Genomic DNA, 26,203 nt, shown 5'->3' on the forward strand with positions numbered 1-26,203 from the left:
CTTTCACACCATATTTCAGACTCCTGTTGCAGAGAAGCAACTTGTGTCCAGGCTATCCACAGCCTGCGTGCTGAGTGCTTGCTGTCTTTGTGTCAGCTCTCTCCAGCTCATCTCACTCTTTGAACACTGGAAGTATTCACAGGTTGGTTTAGGAGATTTCAGCAGTCTGACAACCAGACTTGGAATCAGTGTTTCACATGGGGAAAAACTACTTCTGTGGTACAGAATTGCAAACGATGCAGCAGAAATAGAAATAAATCAATCTGAATTGACTCCATGTGTCCTCCATGGCTGTTTCTCCCCAGGCAGATCAGACACCTTCCTACCAAAGTCAGCTCTGATGTCGAAGCAGGGCTAGCATCTAAGAGAACAGAAGCAGAAAGTGCATCAGGTGACTGACGGAGTCATTCTCATGCTGGGCTTGAAAGTGCTGTCTGTGTGCATTGCTTGGCTGGGTGACAGCTGCAGGAGAGGTTATAACACTTTGCACATGGTTATTTTTATCAGCGTTGATATAGCACTGCAATTCAACATGCACAGCTCTGCCGCAGGCAACGCACGCCAAGGGAACAAGGCTCCTGCCCCAGCACCAGCCACAGCCCGCAGCTGCCCTTGTGCTCTCAAAGCAAAATGCCAGCCAAAGCTTTGGGGATCCATCTGTGTACTGCTGGAGGGAAGGAGCTGGGCAGAGGATTCAGAAGGATGGAAAAGTAGACAAACCCCAGTGCAGAAGGACGGCAGTTGCAGGGGTGAAGGAGTCAGGGCACAAGTCCAAAGGAGGGCCCAGGAACACAGCCAGCTGAAGAACATCTGCCTGTATTTTGTGGTACTGCATGAGGCAGAGAGCTGTGAGCATCCCCAGGAGAGGAACTGCAGCAGGAGTGCCTGCAGGCAGGCTGGAAGCCAGCACCACCGGTGCAGAAAGGGACAGGCATTGCCACCTGGTTGCCTGTAAGGCTGTGGGAAAGCAGCCTCGAGCTGTAAAATCCATCACAGGGGTCATCTCAGCATCGCTCCCCTTTCCTTGCTTTTGTTACCGAGGCTGCACCACCAAATCCAACCCAGACTAAACAAGGCTCTTCGTGTTTGTGCAGAACTTATGGAAAATAACACAACGCTTTATACAGAGACAATGAAAGGACACAGACTCAGCCTCTGAAGAGAAAGCTAATGTTAGCCTCCATCCACTCAACTTTATCAGAGACGCAAAGATTTTAAGGCTTAAAATGACCCTCATTCTCACCTGACTTCCTTATCACCACAGAATTGTACCAGTGACCTCAACTTCTGACACAGAAACTGCCATTCACTCACAGAGACCCGACCCGAAGACCTCTGAGGTCTCCCATTCCTTCAGAAGGGGATGGATGGTGGCCCTCAGCAGTCACGTCCCGTTTCTAGTCTGTCTGGTTTGCTTTTGTCTGAGCTGCTCAGTGCTGATCCTTCCTGTGCCTCACCCGGTGAATTATTACAATTTTGCTCTTTCCTGCATCACATCAGTTCCTGCACTGGTGCCATTGTGGAGCATTTTTGCACATACCTTGTTAGCCAGGGACAGGCACGGGTTGGGATCCCGATCCGGCTGCTCGAGCTTGACGATGGTGATGAATCCTGACTCTGTGTGTTCATCCTCACTGGTGTTGCACAGGGACAGCGGGTGGGACTGTGGGACAGAAGCAAAGGAAGCTCAGATCTTGAGGCTCCGCACTGCGATGGGTGCCTGAAGCCCACTGCAAACTCCATGCCTCAAGGACCTGCACGGAGGGTGCAGGACACCCAGTGGGCATCTCTCCATCCCATGGCAATGTCTGAGTGTCAGCGAGGCTTTGAATGCCACAAGGAACAAATCAAAGCTTTGATTCACCAGGAAGATATCCCAGGGAAAGGTGGAGTGCCTGCTATCACCGTCACAGAGGTCTGGGTTTGTCCCAGTCATGGATATTCAAAGCCAGATGAGACCACAGCCCTTGACTTCTGGGATGCAGCATCCCAACAGCACTGTCCTGGTGGGACAGCACTGCTGCTGGGCCCTGTGGTGCAGGACCTGCAGCCTACAGCTTCCTATTACAACAGAGCACTTATTCTGCCACCAAGCTCATCAAATGCTATGGTGAATTTGTAGAGGAGAAGCCAAAGAAGCCCAAGGAAGGATGGCAAAATTGAAAGCACTTTGCAGGAAACACCAGGAATGAGATGGGAGAAGGAAAGATCCCAGAGACCACATTCCCTGGAAAAATGTTCACCCCTTCAAGCCAAGCTGCTGGCACAGGGGCTGAGCCCCATCACATCCATCACATCCCTGCCTCCGCACTGTGCAACTGCCTCTGGGCTTGCAGCCTGGTGGTGAAGGGAAGGCTGAAAGATGGGTGGCCAAAGGAAGCTGCAATTCTTGGCTCCCTCTGGGGAGTCCTGTCATCTTGCATGAACATTCCCAGCTTTTCTCCTTGAAAAGCTGGCAGGCGTCCTTCTCTGTGACTAAACTGCAGTGCGTTAAGAGGTTATGGTACAGAAAAGCCTATGAATTCTAAGGGTGCTGGGCAGCTTTTATTAATGCATCAGTGTGTGCAAGTGTGGGAAGCGAGCAAGAAAATCAGCATCATAAAGCAGCAGGATCAGGGCAGGCTTTGTGCCTCTGTCCACACAGCAGCACGCCCTGCTCTGCAGGTAGCTGCAGCACCGTCCCAGAGCTGTGCAGAAGGGAGTTGACTCGTCAGATTCAGAATGGGGAGGCTATCAAAGGAGCCCAGACCCCCAGTGCACCATGCAGCAGCATGGGGATTCAGAGGGTCTCGTTAGTGCAAGCCAAGCAGTGGGATGCGATGCTGCTGAGATGTGTGGGGCAGATGGGGGCAGGGGACATCCCTGCCTGCAGCTGGTTTGGGAAGAAGTGGGTCAGGCACTGACACAGGGTGCCCAGGGAGGTCGTGGAATCAGTGTTCCTGGAGGTGTTTAAGGAAAGATGTAGGACTGAGGGACACAGCCCGTGGACAATATTGGTGGTAGGTGGATGGCTGGACTAGATGATCTTAGAGGTTTTTTCCAACCTTAATGATTCTGCATCTCCAAATAACATTGAGCAGCACAGACGAACTCTTGGAGGGGAACCTGGGAGGGAAACCACGGGGGAAAGACCTGCTAATGCTGATGAATGCACCAAAACTTTCTCTGTGATCTCCTATTAAGACTGGCCACTGTGATTTTTTGCTTTTGCACTCTAGGACACCTGATCTCCCTGGCCAAGCAAAAGTCCTTTGTCTTGTGCTGCACAGCTACACTCACAGAAGGCATGGCCAGCAGCAGGGAACCCACAGCCAGCAGAGCCCCAGGCATGCAGCATCCTGCAGGCTGCAGCCCACAGGGCTGGGGCTCACTGGTGGATCCCTTTATTCTGCAATGAGTCCCTCACTGGGCACAAATCACCTCTTAGAGCTGAGACTGCTGGTGCCTTCCTCGGCACTCCATAGAAGATGAGCAGGAGGCAGCCATGAGAGCTCCCGACTGCTTCCACTCTCTCTTCCTACCTCTTCTCCTTCTGTTTGGTGACAAAGAGGCAACCTGTCAAGCAGCAGCAAAGCAACAGGACCTGGCCCTTACTTTTTACATCCTACAATTGCATTTTTTGGCACGTCCACCACATCAGTTGCTGCATTTTGAGTGAGTGAGCAATCACAGCTGCACATTGTGCTCGCAAGACAAGAGCAGACACAAAAAGTAAGCCAAGGATCATGTGGAAAAACAAATATTATGAGATTCCTCAGTGAAGACAGGGCTTGTGCTCCAGCTGCTGCATCAGCATCCCTCACTGCCCCCAAAACCAGACCATGTGTGGCCACAGACCAGCTCACTGCCTGCAGGACTGAAGCGCTTCTCCAGGCTGGGGACGTCTGCAGCACCCACTGCCAAACCAAGAAGTCATTTCTTCTCCTGGGAAGCCTCTCAAATCTAGCAGAGAAAGGTCAGTCAGGCTTGCGAACCCCCTGGTTTTGTCACTCCATTTCTCCCTGCCACCTGCTCAGCAGGATGCAGAGCTTCCCCCACATCCCTACGTGCTTGCTGCCCCTTTTTTCCCTCGTTTCCTTACCCCGTGGCAGCTCCTTCTCTATCATTTCCACCCACACCATCCCTCCAAAAATACCAAACTCGTCTTGCTAACTTCTCGCAGCCTTTCCCAGCAGCCCTGCCGCCCGCGCACCGACCTGCCCCACGCTGCGCCCGGAGCAGCAGGAGCCCACCTGCATGGAGCCCGCGGAGCTGCCCCAGGGAACGGCGGGCGCAGGGCAAGTGCCAGCCTTCATCTGGGGGCTTCGCTTCTAAAACGGCAGAAGAAAAGATGACCCTGAGAGGTCACGGAGCCCACTTTGCTGCCTGAAGGCAGGATCAGCCAGACCTCAAACATTCCTCAGAGACACTCGCTTAACCTGTTTTCAAGACCTCCAAAAATGGAGATTCCTCACCCACCCCAGGCAATCCAGTCCAGGGCTGTGCTCTCCCCCGCACAGCACAGTAGTTTTTGATGACTTATCTGAATCCATCCTGCTGCAGTTTAGGCTTATTACATTCTCACTGAATCAGCTATGCCCAAAGTAAAGAGATCATCTGTTTTCTTTTTCTGAGAACCACTCAAAGACATCTGCTCTTCAGGGACAAGGCTGGTGAAGCAAGGTCTCTAGCACCAAAGCTAAGTGCGTGCCTCGCCTTGGGTTTCTCTGTATTCTCAGAATTCAGAGTGCTCACACAGTTTCTTCATGGGGAATGAGTCGAAAGGATTGATTTGATTTGAAACATCGTGACAAAATCCCCCTAAAAGGGGCTTGGAAAGGAGAGAACAGGACAAGATAGCGTCCATCAGAGGGCTCTAATGCACATCACGGACTGACCTGGTGAACTCTTAGCAGCAGTGTATCACTCATCAATAAATCGATCCCAGCACCAGGAAAAGGAACGTAGCAAACACAAAACTGAATGTGAAGAACTTGAAGGCGATCCGGGCACAGCAGATTGGTAACCCTGACGTCCTCCAGCCAAACAGCAGGAAGAAGGGAAGGGATGAGCCAAGAGCTTTGGGAAAAGGAGTCATGCTCCACAAACCTACGGGGTCCGTGAAGCTGGTGAAAGAACAGGGGTTAGTAGTAGTGGTTAGTAGTAGTTAGGAGTAGTCTGGTTAATTTTGTACACTATGTCTCCACTTCTGATCTTCTACAAAGTCGAAGCTATGAAAGATGACAGAATATTATGCAGTCCTGCCCCAAACTCAGAACAGAAAAAGCAGGTCAGCCTTTACAATGGAGCACATTCACCAGTTAAGCCCCAGAAGCAAACTGTATTGTCTGAACATTTTCACAAAGGATTTGGAAAATGAGAGGAATAATTAAGTGACTGAGTTTCTCAATAACACATAAATATTCAAGCTGGTAAACATCACACTGGCCATAAAGGGATCTCCTGACACCAAGTGACAGAACGACAGAAAACGCTTAAAAACAAACCAACAAACATGGAACACGCAGCCATTTGGTTCTATCTGCCCTGGGTCAGCTTTTAACACTCAAGAAGGAGCTTGTTGTCGCTGTGGGGAGTCCTATGGAAGCGGTTACTGAATCACCCAAAGCAGTCAGAAGGCAAACAGACCGATAGGCACTGCTGTAGAAGAATTACAAAAACCGAACCAGCAAATCTAGCAGATAAAGCTGCAGTGTGTCAACACCTCGGATATTACAAGAAGTTCTGCTCACTCCACATTAAAGAGAAGGAAGTGTTTCTCTGCAAGAAGAGATTAAACAAACACAAACTCTTTAGGTTTGTAGAGATGTGTTATTTTAGAGCTATGTGAAATCATGAAAAATATGGAGAAAGCAAATGGAGCGCAATTATTTACTATTTCTCAAACAAAAGCACCAGGGCCATCAAGTGAAATTATCAAGCAGGAATTTTCAAACAAACAGAAGCGGAGCCGACTCGCGGTCCGGTCGAATGGCAAGGCTCGTTCCCACAGGATGCTGGGAATGCCAAAGGTGTGGGTTAAAAAGCAATTAGACACATCGGTGAAACAGGAAAGCATGGAGGCTGCCTTGCACAACCAGGAGGCTGCCAGCCCTGCTGTGAGCTCTGAGCGCTGCACAGGGGGATGCGTGAGCATCACTGGACGCCGCACATCTGACAGTGGCTGCTGTCAGAAGCAGGCTGGCATGCTGGAGCTGCAGTGGGACTCATTTGCACACCGTGTTCTCAGGCAGGGTCATTTATACACCTCGTTCTCTCTTTTTAGGCCTCTCATTGTATGCCACCGGTGTTACGTGTCCATAAGTGGAGTCTTCACTCTCCAACCTCCCTTCGCAGGTGGGCTGTGCATTTTCCCATTGCCTCATGTCAGCCCCTTGCACCTGTATCCTCCCACCTCCGTGCTGCCCACGTTCCTCCTGCAACCACAGGCACCAGGCGCACAGTGCAGCACCACAGGCTGCACACATACCTTTGCCACAGACATTTGGGCTAGAAATAATGTATTGAAGCTGAGGTCTGTGGTCAGTGCCAGAGAGCTGCGAGAGCTTCTTCCACCCTCCAGGCTCTGCTGTCCACGAGAAGCAGCTCTGTGACTCAGGGCTCTGACCCAGCACCACGCCAGCAGCCTCATCCCTTTCACTCCCGCACATGACTTTGGGGAACACTCAAGCAGGAGAAGCGTGCACTGATTTTTCCAGTCTGGCATTTCCATCACTGCAGCTGACGCTGGGAGAGTTTTGCATGGGCTGCTGGTGCAGCAAGGCACAGCCAATGGAAGTCCCCTGTTGGAAAAGCTCCCTTGCAAGGGAGCTGCACAACAAAACAAGGCAGCCTGGCAACGGTGAGGAGATAAGCAAGGAGCCAAGGGCACAGCAAGCAGCAGCCTTTGGAGGGCACGCAGCATCTCAGGCACTGTTTGTTGTGCCACTGCTTATCGTCCAGAGATACCTGCTCCCCAGTGACCTACTTGCTTCACCCAGTCCTGTGGGTGTCACAGTGCTTGAGCTCACGAGGGCAGAACACAGACATTTCCCTATCTGTGGATATCGGGGTCTATACTGGTTCATCCTCATCCTTGCTGAGTGTCTGCCACTGAGGTTACAAGCTAAATAAGTGATCCCTCAAAGGTTTCAAAAAAGCAAGAGGAACTACTCTGCTAGCATCCTCCCTATCTTTGCTGCTAAAAATGACCTTGTGATGGGAATTACTGTCCAAGATCCCTCGCTGAAGTCTACCAGGAGATGGAGACCAGGCACCTGCACTAGGATCACCACAGGAAGGAGCAAGGGAGACCTACCAGCTCTGAAAAGCTGCAACTGTGTGGCACGTCTCCAAGAAGTGTCAGTGCACAAACACGGCCGCAAGTGCTGACACCAGGGAAAACTCCTGCACCTCTGCACAGCAGGGGTGGAACAGAGCAGGCACACTTCCCAAATCTTCTCAGTCCTGTGCTGCGCTGATAAAATCCTGACAGCCCTTCACAGACCCAGCCTGCAATGTGTGGCAGTGCTGAGCTCCACTGGCACAGGGCAAGCCCAAGGAATGTTGCTGCCAACTGGGGACAGCCTCAGCCATCAGATCCTCCTCCCTGACCTCCTCCAGAGCTCGCACTGTGTGAACGTGTTTGTCCCTGGGTGAGGCTCTTCCCTGTCTGTATCAGCTCAGCAGAAGCCCCACTTACACAAGCATTACTCCAGCTTGTAGCCGTCACTCTACTCCCAGGCACAGCCGTTGGAAAGGCTACAGAAAGGCTGGTACATGAGACAGAGCTGAAAAGCACTGTGGGATGCTGCTAGAAACATGTAGGAGAACAGGAAAGGGTGAGGCTAGGAGATGGAGTGAACTGAAGAAGATGGAAATGGCTGGTTTGGAAAGGAAGAGCATGGCAGAGTGTTTCAAAGGGCCTGAGGAAAAACTGCAGCTTCCATGACTCCTGGGCATGAAGCCTAGTCATCAGGATATGGGGCTTTTTAATTTCCCTGCATAAAGTTTCAAGATCTGTTATAAAAGCAAACACACCTTACCCACATATGAGTCACAGACAAACATGTACACTGATAACAAACACATTATTCTTAGAGAGACTCGGGTCCTACCTCTGCAAGTGAGTAGCTCAGCCAAGCATCCTTGTCCCCTACAGGAGTGGGAGGTGGGAGAGGAGACAAAGAGCCACTGCCATACTCACAGTCCTGCTCCCTTACCTGTGCTCGTGAGCTTTGGCACGTCTAAAGACTGTCTAAAGCAATGTCTGAGAGTTTGATACAATAAATCAGTCCCTAATCAACAACTGCATCTCCTTCCCGTTTTCATTGCAAAGCCGGTGAGCAACAAAGAGAAGTGCTGAACCCCAACAGGGATGTTTATTTGATTACCCCATTTGCAGAGTTAGATGTTGTAGGTGAGTCATTAAGTCTGGATCTTTTCTGTCTAGTTGCACAAGCATGGCCATTGTGTTGGAGAAAAATCTTTCTACACACTTCACTGTCCTTTGGCAGCACTGCTGAAGTGAAGACAGAGAGGTCCGATACAGAGAAAGCAAGTGTCACTTGTTCTTGCGTGGTCTCTGCAATGATGATACGGGTCATCAAGGAAAGCTAGGGAAACATTTCATCATGATGTCTGGTTGACTCTCTCTCTGGTCCACATACCCCTTTTGGAATATCAAAGGCAAAGGGAGGTTCTCTGGTCAGCCCTGACTCACACTGCTAAATGAAAGTAAAGGCAAGCTGGCCCAAGTCACAGGAGAACAGCTCATGCTCCTGCTGCCTCCGAGCACGCACAGACAGTCTGAGAGTCAAGGCCAAGTGAAGTGCATCCAACCCGTGTTTACAGCCTGTTCCATATACCCTAGAGGGGAAAATGCCACCACCAATCCCAGTTCTCCGATGCTCTCTTACACAACAGCCTCTTGCGCCACGCTGACCCCTCTTACAGCCCGCAGCTTAAAACTGTTCCACAAAAACTCACTCAAGTGTTGCCCCTGAGCCAGACGTCTTGCCCCTCAGCAAGAGGCAAAACTCAAGCAGTATGGATTGTACAGACATCATTCCTGCCACACGAAGCACAGATCTGTGCCATTACCACACAAAGCTGTCTGGTCACTTAGAGTCAGCTTAGGGATGGTGCAGATACATCGAACCTGGATAGATCAAGGAGAAAGCTCTGATGCCAAAGGCAACTCTGCAGTGATGGGCCAGATGCAAACACTCACCCAAACCCAGGCCACTCTACCACACAGACAAGAATATTGCTTCCTCAACTAGCAAGTTCCTAAAGTGGATTTCAAAGTTAAAGCCTTGAAAGTGAATGCCAGAAAGCATTCTTGCTCTTATAGATAGGAGATAATAGATCGAGAAGAGCAAAGACGGATAAGGAAACTCTCCCTGGGGCAGATGATGCCATTACTTCTACTGAAGCATCACGCATCTCCAGGAGGGCTGAGCAGCTCTTGGAAAGAGCCCTGGGGCTCTCCCCAGGTTGACATGGGCTGGGGAATCCTCCAACACTCTTCTGAAGATGAAGCTCAGCAGCATTGCTGCCTTGACTGCTGCTTGGACATCGAAGGCCAGAACCATCGGTGGGGCTCCTTCTGGAGAAGCCAGCAGTGGGGCAGCCTTACCTGGCTGCTATATGCCAGGCCTGTGCTCACCGGGGAAGAGCCGCAGGCATGCGATGGGCACGGGGTCAGAAGGCAGCTCTGCTGGGTTCCTGTGCTGTGTGCACCAGAGCGGGAACGTCGTCCAACTCCCGAATCCCATCCCCTCCCCCCTGAATATCCCTGGCCTTAGCCAGGTGCAGAACAAAAGGAAACTAATGATTTAGTTATTGCCGCAGCACCGAAGGTTTGAAGGTCAGCCATTCAGAGCGGCGCGCATTGTATGACCAAGCACTGCCTGCCCTGCCTACAGACCTGCAGCTACAGTCAGCGCAGCAGGGGCCAGCGCTGTACGGCTGGCTTCTGAGCGGGGAGATGAAAGGCTGCTTCTAATGTAATAACTGACGGCCTCTTCAGTGCCGTTTGAACTGTTTACAGACTGAGTTAACGATTACAGGCAATGTGTATCTTGGCCGCTGCCCAAAATTCTTACCCGCCCGTCAGATATTATCAAAGAGCCCTTCACTGCTTGCCTGGAGTCCTTCCAAAGCTCAACGCTGAAATGCCGGCGTAGAGGAGGGGCCTTCAGCACTCGCTCCTCAAGCTAGAAAGTCACGGCTCTGCTCTGCAAGGTGTCCTGGGGACCGGCCACCGAGTCATGCGGAGACACAGAAGCACCTAACAGCCCCTGGGCACTGTTTGTTCGGGCAGGCTCTTCCCTGCAGGACATCGCTGAGGGCTGCGCCTGCACTGCTTTGCTCTCCTTCCTTCAGCCTCCACACAGGCAGGGCTGCTTTCCCTTTTGCCCTGCCTGCATGCTGCTGCTGCTGCCCGGACCTTCCCCCCCCACACGCCGTCTGCGTAGCCTGGGTGGTTGTGCTGACGCTGGTGGTTACACAGCTTAAAGCTACTGCTGCCAAAAGTGTTTTCAACACCCTCATGCCTAAGAGTGTGGACAAGAACAAACCAGGTGGTGGGAGATTAGATAAAATCGCTTCCATTGTTATTTGTAGTTGGAAATATGCAGGTGTAGGTATAAGGCCTGGCTAAATTTGGTTTAGAAAACAAGCCCCAGCTCTCTGGGGCAAACTGCACAAGGTCTGGAAACACTGTAGAAATGAAGGGATGAAATCAAGAGCTGGCAAGCTGCTCTAATTACAGACGAGTAACACAGAGCCACATTCAAGTAACACTGAGGCTACACAGCGAACTGCTTCCGAGGCAGGAAATACCACAGCTCCAATGACCGCTCCGTCCCACTGCCAGTCCTAAACCTCCAAACCCAGAGGAGGTTTGGCGCTGCCTCCGGTGGGGGCAGAAAGCTGATCTGGGTCATGCATGGCTCCCGGAAGCTCCTGTCAAAGACAACTTCCTAAAACAACCAGGAAAAAAAATACAATTCGATGTGAGATACAAACACCCTCCTGGACCACCAGTCCGGTTCCCCCAGTCAGCAAAGTTTAAGCTGGAAAATGTTATTTAATGTTCAGGAGGCCGCCTGCAGACTGAGCTACCACGGCTTCAAGGTATCTGTGGTGCACAGAGCATTGTTCAAAAGCTTCTGCTTCAGTGCAGCCTGGGGTCCAAATCTGGCAAGCCACAGCAGCAGCATCAATCCATGGATGGCATGCCTGCCAGAAGGCTGCAGCAGTGCTAGGATGGCATCATCTAAATAAAAGGAAAAAATAAAAAAGAAGGATGAAAATTTGCATTAAAATTTTGCTACTGTGTTCTCAAAACAAGGCACGTTTGTCCTGCCCCAAAAAATTGCAAATAGGTTTCCTCTGCAGGCTGGCAAAGTTTTGTCCATGACACGAAGGCTGGAGTTTAGAAGGAACGCCTTCAAGTGGCAGCAACCTCCTGCACGCATACGGTGTGTGTCAGCAAGTTCTAGGCATAATGGTGAAGAATGCAGAACAGCTAAAGGAACACATGCCCTGCTTTTTGATCATACGTCAAACTTGACTTCCCATTGTCTTGTTGCTCGGATGCAGTTGTTTTCATTGGAGTGAGAGAATAGCCAGTGATGGACAGAAGTGCAACTCCTCCTGGATGCTGTAGTATTGCCAAGAGACAAAACAGATGCAAACACATTTGCAGTGCTTTGATTCAATAAGACTTGCTAGTACAGTACAGTACGCTGCAAAAATTGGTTCCTCCTACACTTACTTGCTAAGACATGAGTTTGGGCCCTCTGGGATCCACATTTCCCTGGCTGCTATCGATGACATCACTGACATATAAGGAGCTACAGGAATGCAGAGAATGCAGCTTTGGGCTCTTGGGGATGCTGAGCTCATCTGCTGCTACAGGAGGTGAGAAAGATGGGGTGTTTGTGTCCCAGCCCTGGCACAGCTGCAGATTTTCACTTCCAACATCCATGCATGTGCTCTTTTTAAGGCCACACAACTTGTCTGCACCAGTTTAAACTGAAAAGTTTGAGAGGCTTCAAAATTGATTCCACTTCAGATGCTGAGTGGGAATAAAAATGTCAGCACATGCACACAGGGTCAAACCCCAAATGGATGTAACTCAAAACCTGTCTCTCACCAACTAATGGATATCAATCAGAAAGTGAGCTTCCACCTCATGTCTTCCCAGCATCCAGTGGTTGGGAGCTTGGGGAGCTACTGCTCTGGAGGATGTATGTAGAGCACAGTGATGAACAGCTTGATAATTTCACAGAAGTGTTTCCTTCCCCTTTTGCCCATTTATATTTTCTTCCACAATATCCTCTGCAAACGAACTCCATGATGGATTTCAGCTCCGTCAATAGCTATTTTTGACTGAGGATACTCTCACAGGAGACTCCCGAAGGCAATCTCTGTTAGCTCCAAAACACACCCTTGACTATCAGCAGCCTTTCTGCATGTAGCCAAGCTTTCATCCTGGAGATTCCAGCAACCAACAGTTTCACAGACATTCTATAAGCATGGCTGGCATGTTGAAAGGAGCTTGAAGTAGGTAAGCATAACTTTTCCCCTTAGTTTCAGCTTGCAGGGAGCCTCTGAAGAATCCAACACTGATCACCAAAGGGCACGTCTCCACACAGAGCTTCTTAGGGACGAGGATGACACAGCTCTTGGCCCAGTGCTCAAGAGACTGAGGCCAAAAAGGTGAAGAAATTTCTGTTTTCAGCCACCACTGCTGCAGTGTTCAGAGTAGACCACAGCTGCGAATACATGACATCTACAGAGTAGAGCTGTGAAGACATGACATCAAGGACACATGGGGCAGAAAGCAAAATAGCCACCTTGCTTGACAAAATGTGATCAAGTAGAAGTTTACTACTGCTATCTTCACAACAATTTCACCAACCCTTACTCTAAAATGGTACAGATTGACAGCTTTAAAAGCCATTTTTTGTTCATCAGAATGGGAAAGGAGCCGTTCACAGAGGGTTTTTTTAGGGAGTGAAAGTAGGTTAGTTGTGACATCGCCTCAGCTGGAGGATCCAACTCTCATCCACATACATCTCCTCCAGAAGTATGGAAGAGGGCAAAGACCTGAAAGGGAGTTGAGTGTGGGGACAGCAAGGACACCTGGAGCCACAGGAGTTAGGAATAAAGAATGTTCTGAAAGCAGAACAATCCTCCTGCTTACTGGACGGAAGGCCCTCTCTCATCTCCAGTTACTGCAGATCCGGGGATCTGGAGGAAGGAGCTGTCAGGCTGACGCCAGCCAAATCTGTATTTTCTGCTTGGGTTGTTTTGTTGTTTGTTTGTTTGTTTGCTAATAAAAAAGGATTCTCTGGTCTCTGTCAGAGAATGATCACTGCAAAAGAGTATCTAGACCTGCCCGGAGCTTCTGATACGGCTTCTTGGTGACAAAACAACACTACATTGTGTACAATCAGCCATCTACACTTGAACTGACTCATGCAAACTCCAGTTCCTGGGCTTGCTTGCTTTTTCCCCTGGCTTTGAAGGGTGGAGGTGGATTGGAGTTGTTGCAATCACAAATTCTGCCTCTGTACGTATCGGCTGCTTTTCATCTTCCTGTGTTCTCCCGCACCAAGGCAGGATGTTTGATCAAGGATTTATTACACAGCCATGCTCCAAGCACAGAGAACAGGTTTTTTAATGTTGTATTCCGTGCCGTAAGCCTGCATACTTCTGCCCTGTGAAAATGACAGGTGTCCATCTCCCAGGGAAACACAGCTTGCCCTCACAGCTCCCATTACCAGAGCCATACCCAGCCCCAACAGTGTGAATTTGCAGATCTCTTTGCAGAAGGCAAACTCTTCAAACAGCTGATGCGTCCGTTCATTGCCGTGCAGGCTCTAGAAGGGACAGTTCTTCATTACAGTTCAGCTGAGTTTTCCAGCAGTACAGTGCTGTTGATTTTCCCACCAAGACTCCTACAATACATTGAATAACATGCATTTACACTGCCCCATCCACCAAGTTCTCCATTTCCTCATACAACCTGCATTACTGCCATCGTGTAAGGACAAAAAGCCACTGTAGCCAAAACCTTAAAGCCTGCACAGCACTGCTTTGATGATTTCTGTTATACTAGGAATCAGTGCAGCACTTGAGAACGCAGGGATAAATCATTAACAAGTCATTATTGTTCACGGGCATTTTTGGCAGGAAACCACTAAGGTCAACTTGGACAAACTGCAGCGAGGCAGTGGGGGTGGCACTTTTCCTGGAGGAGCGTTCAAATCCTCGTCTAATGTCATAAAAATAGTCTGGAAGTGACCTTCCTTGCTGAATCTCATAGACATGGAACATGTCACAGCCCCTCCTTGCCACCTCTCTCCGCCCATGCTCAAGTCTCTGTCTGTAAACTGCCCACCATCCTCCTGACACACACAGAATGACAACGCTGCTAATGCTGAGCACCTTGACAGCGTGTGCAGGCTGACAGCCCAGACGGTATTTTTCATTCACCGCTTCTATCATCTCACCGATCACATCCATCACTTCGGCTACCAACCCTGGGGATTTCCCAAACGCTGCTTCTCCCAGAGATTTGTCCAAGGATGGCTGTTTCTCATTCTTTGGAAACCTGCAGAAACGCCCCTTCTGTAAAACTCCATCAGTCACTCCTCCCATCCTCAACAGAAATCCTCATCTGCCTGTGCAATGCAACGCTTCTGCAGGGCCCGTGGATGTGTGTGGGGAGGGATATGAACGCATGTGCTGTTTGCTCCCACTGCCACCCCTGCTGGCACACAGCTCAGCAGCCATCTGAGAACCTGTCCCACAGCAAATATCCTGGATGCTGATCTGTCCTTCCAGTTTCCAGCACTGTCAGATACTCCAGCTCCATGAAACTATTTATTCTCGTTGTCATCTGGTTTCCTGCTTTGGTGGCCAGCTGGCCACTGACCCCCTTGCTATTTAGCTGCTGTAAATCAAGTGCCAAAGGACACTTCCAGAGTATCATGATGTGGCAATCCCTCTGTCTGTGTGGATGTGACCGTTTTAAAATTAAGTAAGCAAACAGTTCTGACACAAACAGCCCAAAGGCTGTTGTATCTCAAAGGAGATACGACATGGAGATGGGTCTGCCTTCAAAGCCCTGAAAATCTCCTGCAGAATGCCATGCAGTCAGCCCAGCTGCTCAGATGGTTGCCTGCTCAGCCAGTTCTGAACGGCTTGCTGCTGATTTTTTTTTTTGTAAGGAAAAGTACTTTCAACTTTGACATTTAAAAACTGCCTTACCCAAGCACACACAAAAAATCTTTCCCAAGCTCACCAGCTTCTGGACACATTCATGGAAGCCAAGAAAACTACCCAGGTAACTGAGCCCAGCTTCTGAGATCACACTTCCATCTTTCTCCAAAAACTACTGACTCTACCATCACAAACACATGCATGAACATTTGTATGGCAAAGGGAAGCAACGACTGCTTTACAGAAATGTGAAGAATGGTTAAGTAACTCAAAAAAAGGTTTTCCAGCCCAGTTTGAGGCTGCCAGCCCTGCTGCTGGAACTGGTGGGATCTCTTGGCATGTCCCAAGAGTGGAGGCTGTGCTTCCAGGGGGCTGTCCTTACTTCTGATGACGTAGCTTGGCCACATTCTCACTGCCCTGCCCATCTTCATCCTGAAGCAGCAGTTGGGCTCTTTGAGCCCCAGTTTTCTCCTGAAATTTTTGCTTTAAGAGGCCAACACACATCATCACAGACTTGGAGTACACAGAAATGAAGAATAACTGCCTACTTCACAGTAAGACTATGAGACCTGGGCTGCAAGTGAGGCTGTGATGTGCACAGAAATAGTGGAAGTAGGATTTGGAAGCATTTAGTATTTCAGTCATTGAAGATGACACTACAGAGTGTCTCTCCATGATAAAATCGGCAAGTTCTGTCTCCCAGCAGAAAACATTTGTAACAGCGATAGCCGATGGGCATCTGCTCCAGGAGATACTGGAGGCAGCTGTGTTTCAGAGTGGGCAGAGCCCACACTCTGGCCAGTTGTGTTCCACTCTCCCAATGACAGGGTGACATCTGCTCTTCCAGCTGCAAGGCCAAGAGAAAAGCTCCCAGCAGCAGCTGTGGACCATGAGTGTTCGCTAGGACCTCCACTTAGAGAGACAAATTGCATTTCCTGGTCATCTATATTAACACGTATGAAAACAAAGCAGTGCAAAACCCACAGCATGCAATTTCTCCAAGAAAACTTGGAGAACCACAGCTCATAAACTTGGTGCTGGGGAGACCTCCCCAGGCTCCCACGGCACACTTCTGACCCTTGCACAGAGAAGGAGATTTGGGATATCTGCCATCAAACAGGGTTCGAACAGACAGGCCTTCCCTGGAGGGATGACTGATAGCATTCAAACAAAATCCTTCTGGGTTTGACATCATCCCACTGAACCTGAAAATATCACGGATCTTCAAGGATGGCTCCATTTGGGGTACTGTGTCCAAGCCTATGGCTCCCAATACAGGAAGGATGTGGAGCTGTTGGAGTGAGTCCAGAGGAGGCCACAAAGGTGCTCGGAGGGCTGCAGCACCTCTCCTATGGAGATAAGCTGAGGGAGCTGGGCTTGTTTAGCTTAGAGAAAAGAAGGCTCTAGGGAGACGTCATTGCAATCTTACAGTATTTGAAGGGAGCTTACAAGCAGGAGAGGGACTGGCTTTTTCATGGTGTGATAGTGATAGGACAAGCGGGAATGGCTTAAAACTAAAAGAGGGGAAATTTAGGTTGGATGTTAGGAAGAAATTTGTTACTCAGAGGGTGGTGACGCGCCGGCACAGGCTGCCCATGGACCCACATGGAATGGAGATAATCAATGGATGGGGCAGCCTGATGCAGTGGATGATAATCCTGTCCACAGCAAGGGGGTTGGAAATAGATGATCGTTAAGGTCCCCTCTAACCTAAGCTGTTCTATGGGTCTGCGGTTCCTGTGGTGGAGCATCCATCACACTCACACACAGCCACCGAGGCTGAAGGAACAACAGTCTTCTTGGTCTGCCAGAGCTCCTGCCTGGACCTCCCCTCTCCTTACGGGCTGCTCTGGCATTTGGTTCGGTTACTCCCATTCCCTGAGCCGAGCCTCAGCTCTTGCAGAGCCCAAACTCGCCTGCCCTGAGCTGTTGGCCGTATTTCGCGTTCACTCGCAGGCTTCACTCTGAGCCCTCACAGATTCCCCCGGTCCTCCAAAATCCCCTCCCCATCCAGGCACCGGGGCTGAACATCGCTTGACTATAAAACGATTTCTTTTGTTGATAGAAAATTCTTTGCAGGGTGTGAACAGCAGGAGAAAAGAAAGGGTTCCTCTGAACTGCGCGCTCGCTGGAAACCCCCGGAGGGCGAGAATCCGATCGCTGTCTTTGAGGCGAGCAGGCCTGTCTGTGCAGAGCCCAGCAGAGCTCTGTGAGCGCGGCCGACACCGGCACCGCCAGCCCTGTCTACTCACAGCTCCAGTCGCCTGCTGTGCAAAACGGCTCGGCTTCTCCCATCTGTACACCCCGACAGGCCGAGCGTTGTCCCCGCACAGCTCTGGCAGCACGCAGGCCTCGCCTGCTGCCTCCTCCTGACCCTGCACAGGAACTGGACTCGGCAGCTGCCAGCCGGGCGAGGAGGAGGCTGAGGGAGGGAAAGCCCTCCTGCCTTTCTCAGAAGGTGCTGCCCGAGCTGCCAGCCCTGCTCTGAGGCACAGCCCTGTCTCAAATCCCCCCGTGAAGCGCTCACCTGTAACACCCGCACCTCCCTCATGCAATCCCAAGTGCTCCTATCGGTCGTGGCCCCTTCCAGCAGCACTTGTGTCCCAGCTCCAGAGCTGTTCATTGCCCCTAAACCTCCCCTGCCCCCAACCTTCTGCTCCCACCAAATGGCTTTGCTATTGAGTTTTGCAGTCGCTCCAGCAGTGCTGTTTTCATCAGCAGTTCTGCTACTTGCAGAGTTCGGTACAGGTCTCAGAGTAAGGAGGGAGCAGAGATGAGAGACATAGGGTGAAAGGGAGGAGCTGAGAATCCGTTTCTGCACACCAGAATTGCAACTGAACCTGTGCCATACTTCTGAGCTGCAGCCTGGGTTTTCAGGCACCTTCATCGCGTCTCAGTCTGTGAATTTCAGGCTGTAATGTGCACCTCTGCACATCTGGAAAGGTGTTACAATGGCTGGACTCAGACTATTGCAGGTGACGGTCCCACATGCTGGGGCTCTGCTCATCCCAGCACCTACAGCTCTGCAGACAGACAGGGATTTCTTCACCAGCTAATTGCAGCCATTTCTGCTTTTCCTGTCCTTTCCACGTGGAACCACAGAGAAGAGGGCATAGAACCTTTCCCTTCTCTCTTTACACTGCCCCGCTGCACTGCATCTGAAGAAACCCCTGCTTGCTCCTCACCCTCCCAGCTCCACCATAAGCCACTTGGTTCATCCATGCCCTCTCACTGCACAACAGCAGCCTGTAGATATTGGAGCAGCTGATCCCCGCAGCCGGGCTGGCAGGGCTCAGAGGAGCCGGGCAGGAAGGGGATGGGAGCGAGGGAAGGTCTAAGGTCTGCTCCAGGAGGCTGAGCAAGAGACTGATGTGGAATGTGACAGGAGCTGAGAAGAAAGCACAGGGTGTGGAAAAATAGGGAGGAGAAAGATTGTTTTGGAGGAGAATAGGTCCAGAGCTCTGGGCAGTTTCATTAGAGGAATATTAAGTAAATGAGTCAGAGCTTGTGGTGCCTGGGGCTCGGGAAAGCTGCTGCTGGTGTGAAGGGACGGCAAGGGAAAATGAGGTTTGTGGCATGCCGTCTGCATATGAAATTCAACCATAACAAAACAAGAGGAAACATGTTGCCTGCTTAATACTTTTATTAACATTTGCAGAGATTAAGTACTGCAGACATTCGATCGGTGCCTTCGTCTGTACCTGATTCAAGCTCTGCCTCTGTGCCTAGCTCTGGGCTAGTAACTTAAAGGAACATTTTCCAATTCATTACAGTTTCAAAAGGCAGTGCAGAGCACTCAACACTCCCCTGCTCGAGCAGCTAAAAAGCACACTGCTCTTCCAGATTCCAAACGCACCTCTGTGTGTCAGGCATTATGCACTCAGAGCTGGAATCTGGATTTAAGCTTTGTCTCTTAATTCCTGCACCTGAAAATGGGATATTAACCTGATATCTGTCATGTAAGAATGCAACGTGCATCGATAAATGTGTATCTTTTACTGTACGTATACAGGTGTGTGTCCACATATCTACATATATATGTAGCATCTGTATCTTCATATACCTTACACAGAATCCAAACTTGAAAGTCAAGATGGGTAAAATAAATTGTCTACTCTAAAATTAGAGTATAAATTTCATAAGCATCTAGGAAACCTAAGGAAAGGAAGTTACACAATCCTACACGGTTCACAGGGGTCTGGTGTAAGACAGAAATACCAAAGATTCGTCCTGCAATGTGTATACTTATGTTCACAGGACAGGAAAATTAAAAATTAATTAAAAAAAAAAAAAAACTCTAACCATGAAAAATTCTAAGAATGAGGAAAGTAGGTAAAAAGACATTTTAGAAAGTCAGTGAAAAACATAAAATGTTTCCAGGTGACACAAGATCTCTTTAATAAGAGATCTCTTTAGTAAGAGATCTCTTATTAAAGCCTTGAAGTAAGCGTACACCAGTGGGCAAAAGGACCAACCCCAAAAGCCCAACAGTGAACAGTAAGGGAATACCAGGAGGAAAAGACAACCTTTGGAAAATGGAACTTGCATCCTAATGATGAGAGCAGAAAAGACTACAATCCTGGCAAGCAGGCTGGTCAAAAGGGAAAAACATGCTAGGGGCCTATGTACAAACAAAGAAGCCTTTTTCAGCACATCAGAAGAAGGAAGCCTATTAGTGAGTTTCTGTGGCTAACAAGTAATGTAGGGAATGAAAGATGCACTCAAAAAATATTTGCAAAAAAGCTAAATGAATTGTTTGCATCATGGTTCACTACAGAGGAAGCCAGGAAGTTCCCATGCAGAGCATTTCAGCATATTCATAAATTACTTGGGAAAGGGTAAATGAATGAGGTGACAACATTTGCAGATGAAACTATATTTTTGTTTTGAATTAGCCACTCTAAAGCTGATTGTGAAGACCTGAAAGAAGGATCTCAGGCTGCTTGGTGTGCTGTAATGAGCAGCAGCATGCTGACAGCTCCCCTCCCATGCCCACCTCCAGCCCTGCTCCTGGCCACGTCTCCCCTGCTGTTCACTCCACGCTTGACTTTGCTTTGAGCTCGCTTAACTCATGAAAACATCAGCAAAGGACCTAGCAAAAATGCTGATCATTTTCTGCAGTTTTCATGACAAGTTTGGGGAAGGGTCTTAGGGCACTGGAACTGGAGTGAGGAAGGGAACAGCCATCCCATGAAAGGCAGCCGTGGGGGAAAGAAGGCATTAGAGAAGAGCAAGGTCGCTTCTTTTCAACAGCAAGGAGCCGTCAAGTAGGATCAGCTGTACACATAACTGCTGCTCACATCGCTGTGTGATAAAATGAGAGCTGAAGAAGTTCGGCGACGTGCCTGGAAACAATCATATTGATAGTGAGGATGAAATGGCAAGCTTTAAAATGGCCAACTAAACTCAGACAGGATCCTGGGATCATTCTGGAATGTGTTCCAGAGCATCAAATACTCTGCACTACCCGAGGAAGCAAACATGGTTGTAGGGATAAACCCACAACCAAAAGGTGCACCCAGTAATGGCCATCCTATCTTATTATATGGAGAAATACGATGGTTATATGGCAAATGTAGCAGGAGAATATGCACAGGTAGCAACAAGGCAAGGAATGGCCTGTTTATAAGAGCCTAGGATGCTCCACCCAAAACAGGACACAGTTTTGTACAATTTTGAATGTTGTAAAGAACAGAAACATCGAATAATTAAACAGAACAACAAAGCCAACAAAAATAAGACTTTTCACAGGCCCAGATTCCCGAATCTTTCCCTGATGAAAGATGACGTGGAGGCGTAAAAGACCAAGAAAGCCATGTGGGTGTGAGCCATTTGGGCTAATAACTCAGTTGCCTGTATGCAATTTCCACACCATACTCAGCTATTTCCTACTTGGATCGGGGGATTACCCCGACCTTCATCTTTTTCTTCTACTGGGCAGGGAGAGCAGCTCTTCCCCATGCTGTAAGAAAAAATATCTTTGCCTGAAGATGTAGCAAAACTCCTCTGCCTGTACCAAGGCCATTCCAATGAAGAATCCTTTCAGCTAACGTCAGGCAGTGATCACATATGTGTATGTGGCTGATGTGCTGCTGCGCAAGCTGCCTCTCCTCCCTTTACAGACAACAGAAAAAGCAGCTCTGTGTGCTTGTAACACACAGTTCACGCGCCCTGTGATAGCAGCCTGCACTGTGCTATGGCAGTCGATCCCAAGAAGTCCCAGTTCTCTGCAGTGGCTTTGCAAAAAAGGGGTAAAACTCATCTGCACAGCCATTTTGGAGGCTGCTCACAGCGTGGGCTGGATTCCCTCAAGAAATAAGCATCATCACAGAGCCTGACCTTTCATTTCTAGGTAAAGACATCCTTGACTTACTGCTCTCTGACAAATATGATAGAGCTGATCTCTGAAAACCGACAAAGTCACCTTTTGCAGGTATCCATGCTGCCCAGTGTGCTGATAGAAGAGGCTCGGTGCCATCTAACATGACAATAAATGGATGTGGGAGAACCCACAAGAAATAAAACTCTTGACTCAGCATTTCACACTTCCTTTAAACCAGGCCACAGGCCTGTATGACAAATAATTAAACCAACCAGGCAGTCCAGCAAGGCTGTGGTTATCATCATATCTCTGTGGCAGGCCCTAAAATCGGCACAGCAGTCATTCCTCTGCCATCTACCACATGGTTCAGCTCATTCCTGTTCACCTCCCTTTCCAGCACGCTTGCACGAACACGGTGCACCTTGGAGGAAAGAAGAATGCCATGAACTGTACCCAGTTGGCTCCAGAGAGCACTATATATATCAACAGTGACTGAGCACTGACTAAGGCTGAAATGGTATAACCAGGCAATATGAAAGAGAAGAGGCATTATCAACTTGACTTTTGTTCAGTTATCCAAATTTACAGCCCTGGTTTCTCATTTGATCCTGAACTTCCAGTCGGCGGGCAAAAGTACATTCAATTCTTATTTTACTACAAGGTATTCATCTCCTCATTTCTTGATGAGACTGCATTACCGTTTTCTACGTATTTTCTTATCAGACAAGATCACTGCAATGAGCTGAGGATGCAGAATGTAACTGAATGCCTGATAAGCATCACTTTCTATGAAATATGGCTTCAAGAAACAAAATCGCTTAACAATTTGCTTCACGTGGTGATCACTGTGTTTTAGTCATAAACTCCTCTACATCCTGAATCACAAATAATCAAACCTATCTCTTTTTCAGTATTGCTCTGCACAACCAAAACCGGGATACGATACCTGCAATGAATTCCAGGAGGGCTGAAAAAGCCCAAAACAATCTCATCTCACACCTCAGTGTCCGATGATGCCTCATTTCCAGCTGTCTGGCTGTGTCTTTGGGCAGCTCAGGGAATCTAATACATTTTTCCATTTGATGATCTGAGGGGCTTTTAATGAACTGCTTTGTATGACAGTATGGTTAATTCAGGGCTCTACACACACGCATATGTGGGCTGTACACCCAGATCTTACAATAAATGAATGAAAGTGCAAAGGAAATGGTCACTAGAGAAGGCAATTACTAAAATGAAGGGGAAATGCACGGAGATGCTTATCTTGTTAAAACACAGTGGCAAACAAAGCAAAACAAAACAGTGAAACTAAGAGAAACCAAAGGCTCAGCTTACAGGTTGAGCTGAAACGACAGATGTATTTTCCCTGTAAGCATATCTGGAAGACAGCTGAATTCCTCACACTGCGCTGAGCTCCGGCAAAACACAACGTTTAAAGATGAAAGCCACTGCTTTGAATCTCAGAACTCTCTCTGTGTCATTGCTAGCTAATGTCTTCTATAGACTTGACTGATTCAAACAAGCTTGTTTGTTTTTTTTTTTTCCTAGCGGATGACATTTTTGTTTTAAAACTATGATTTCTATACTTCAAGCCTTCATCAGAAGGTCAGATGAACACATAATTCAGCTGGGCTCGGCCAGTTAAGTGTAACAAGAGCAGAAAAAAAATCATAAATATGATGTTTCAATTAGGTTTTCACATCAGTGTTTTTCATTTTCCTACTGAAGAGAGAAAGGGAAACTTGATGGAACAGCAGAGGTGCTCTTTTTTAATGTTCAGGTAGACAAAATAGCAAGGCTTCAAACATTTATACAGATGGACCTTTATGTGCCCAGGAGCTACAGGTGAGGCATAATAGGAAGAATCACTCGGAATGGCTGAGCTCCATTCCACTTCATCAGCTTCAAAGAAAGCTTGTTTCAAGCAACTTTGCTCTAGACATAACACAAACTCACACACCACCATCAGTAGTGTCAAAAACCAGGCCAGGTGCTGGCTCTGATGTCTTGTGAGCATGGGAACAGTGGGCACTGAAGGATGGCCGGATACAAAGTCACCAACACCAGTGTAACGCCAAACCAAGAGCTCAGAAGATACTCAAAGGATGATGGAATAGTTTCCCCGAAAGCACTGGATCTGAGAGGAAACAAAGTTCAAGGAAAGGACAATATCATGACTAATGAACAAATGAGCATATATTGTCAGTGTGCTATCATGGTCAAAAGGTCAATTGTGATCCTCTGGCTACGGTCCAGAGGAGATTTCAGATCCCAGAAGTGGCTTTACTGGATCAAACGGAAAGTCTGTCTCCCTTTGACAAGGGCTAATGCTACAGGCCTAGAGAAAAGGACAACATGGGGACACGTACAGTGACATGGCTGTGAAAACCCTTCCAGTGCCTGCAGACTCATGGCTCAGTCACTTGGTATTTCATCATCTCAGACACACTGCTCCGAAACAGCAGTGATTTGGGTATTCACTGATTTTGCTGCTCCGCTTACAAATGAGAAACTGTAAAGAGACTGGTAAGTGCAAACTTGTGAGGAGCCCTGAAAATAAAACATGAACACTGCATGAAAACTGTTCCTGAAGAAGACGTGCTAAACCCTTAACTAACTCTACAAAGAATGACTGCTTCATATGGCCAAGAGATAGCAAGACTGCTGCTGACTTCTGCGGATAAATGGGATCTTTCCACCAGGTCACAGGCAAAAATCTTCTTGACTTCCTTTCAAATCTGCTCTAACATAAAAATGGCCAAAAATAAAAACTGTCAGCAGCTTTCACTTAGGTTCTTCAGGACTTCTTAAGTCCTATATAAACTTCAGAGAAGCATAGGGATATTCTCACTTAATTCACAAAACATCTACAGTTATTCAGCCTGCTTACTTAAATCCATGTTCACACAGATGCTTAAGCAGAGTTTGTAAGATATTAAAATCTCTCGAAGTCAGCAATATTAAATAAACATAAGGAAGCTTGCCTTTGTGGAAACATCAGACTGCTCAATGTTTGCCTTCATCTTGTTTACTCAAACCATAATCAGTGAATCACAGAATCGTTATGATTGGAAAAGACCTCTAAGATCATAGAATCACAGAATGGCCTGGGTTGCAAAGGACCACGGTGCTCATCTGATTCCAAGCCCCTGCTGTGTGCAGGGTCACCAGCCACCAGACCAGGCTGCCCAGAGCCACATCCAGCCTGGCCCTGAAGATCCCCAAGTCCAATCCCACCCCACCCTGCCCACAGCCCTCAGTGCCACATCTCCATGGTTCTGGAACCTCCCGGGCCGGTGACCCCACCACCCCAGTGGGCAGCTCTGCCAATACCTCACCTCTTTTTGGAGCAGAAATTCATCCCAGAATCCTACCTGAACCTGCCCTGGAGCAACTCGAGGCCATTACCTTTCGTCTCATCACTGTTATATGGGAGCAGAGACCAACCCCCAACCTCATCACAGTCTCCTCTCAGGATGCTGCGATAAGGTCTCCCTACACCTCTTCCAGAATATCCATCCATATACAACTCAGGTTTAATTTCACTTTTTTTTCCCCCTCACAAACAGGGCATGAGGGTCAGATTACTGGCATAGAAGGAGAAAAAAACAAGAGGTTTACCACGATTAAGCACTCTTCTTTGAGGTTCACATTGTTAATATGCACATATTCAGTAAGCAAGGATATGCAGCCTGCAACTTGTCCCAACCACAAGACTTCAGTGGAAGCACAGAAAGCAGTCGGTGTAGATTTACACTGCAGATCTCAAAACAACCCAAAGACGATCAAGTTATCTTCTTTTCTTCTTCAGTTGACAGTCCATATGCACATTCTGAAGGTAACTCCAAGCAGTAATTCCCCATCTGTCTCTCCCCACACGCAGATAAGGGCAGCTGGGCGTCTCAAGTATTACAGAGGAGTCTGCAAACCACAATCTGCTTCACTGCTTGGCATAAGTCCTGGAAGCATCTGCAGTGATTCAGAGCTTCATGGAACTCCACAACAGCTCTGCAGGTGTCAAGAATGGAGCCATTCTCTACTCTACAGAGGCTTTTATACAATTTGACCTTTGATGGAACTTAATGACAGCCGGAGGCACAAACGTTTAGATGGTATCCTCACATCTCCAGATGCGATAGTTATGCAATTACCAGTATCACTGCACTTCTGTATCTCCTAGTTCATGACACAAATGAACTGAGGCTACCTGATAAGTTTGGTTCTGCACAGATAGAAAACAGATAGCCTGCTTGACATCAGTGTCTGAAGAAACGTGCCGCTGTCCCTGAAGGTCTGGGGGGAATGAAGGGTTGTTTTCTGGCTCCACTGAAACATAGATAGGACCTCAGGAAAAGAAAAAAAAACTATCTTGGGAAGGAGGCCAAAAGACAGTGGATGTTAGACATTTAGCAGGAGGGTCTTTCTCGTCCTCTGGCAGAACTTCTTGCTACCAGAAAAATCACATTGAAGAACATGGTTAGAGATCAGCAAGATGCCACAGGCTCATTTTATTGCACTGTCTGGACTGTGAGGCCCCATGCAAGGCTCCAAGCTGGGACAGAGCTCAACACTCTTTTACCGCAGCTTCATACAAAATTCTAGGGGCCAAAGAAAACTGAAGATGCTTGCTCAGGTATCTGCCCTGATGTAATTCATACG

At 48.5% G+C, this 26,203-nt stretch overlaps 1 protein-coding gene across 1 annotated transcript in view; it reads right to left on the bottom strand.

Moving 5' to 3' along the window:
• The window catches only part of RNF43 (ring finger protein 43), a 53,491-nt gene that overhangs the window by 15,935 nt on the left and 11,353 nt on the right, over positions 1 to 26,203 (bottom strand). The window contains exon 2 of the mRNA XM_042879712.1: positions 1,541 to 1,663. Coding sequence (XP_042735646.1) covers positions 1,541 to 1,663 — 123 coding nt within the window. The remainder of the gene's footprint in view (positions 1 to 1,540; positions 1,664 to 26,203) is intronic.

Source organism: Lagopus leucura, unplaced genomic scaffold (assembly GCF_019238085.1).
Source record: "Lagopus leucura isolate 7727_CA_CO unplaced genomic scaffold, USGS_WTPT01 Super-Scaffold_100024, whole genome shotgun sequence".
In the NCBI taxonomy this organism is placed as follows: domain Eukaryota; kingdom Metazoa; phylum Chordata; class Aves; order Galliformes; family Phasianidae; genus Lagopus; species Lagopus leucura.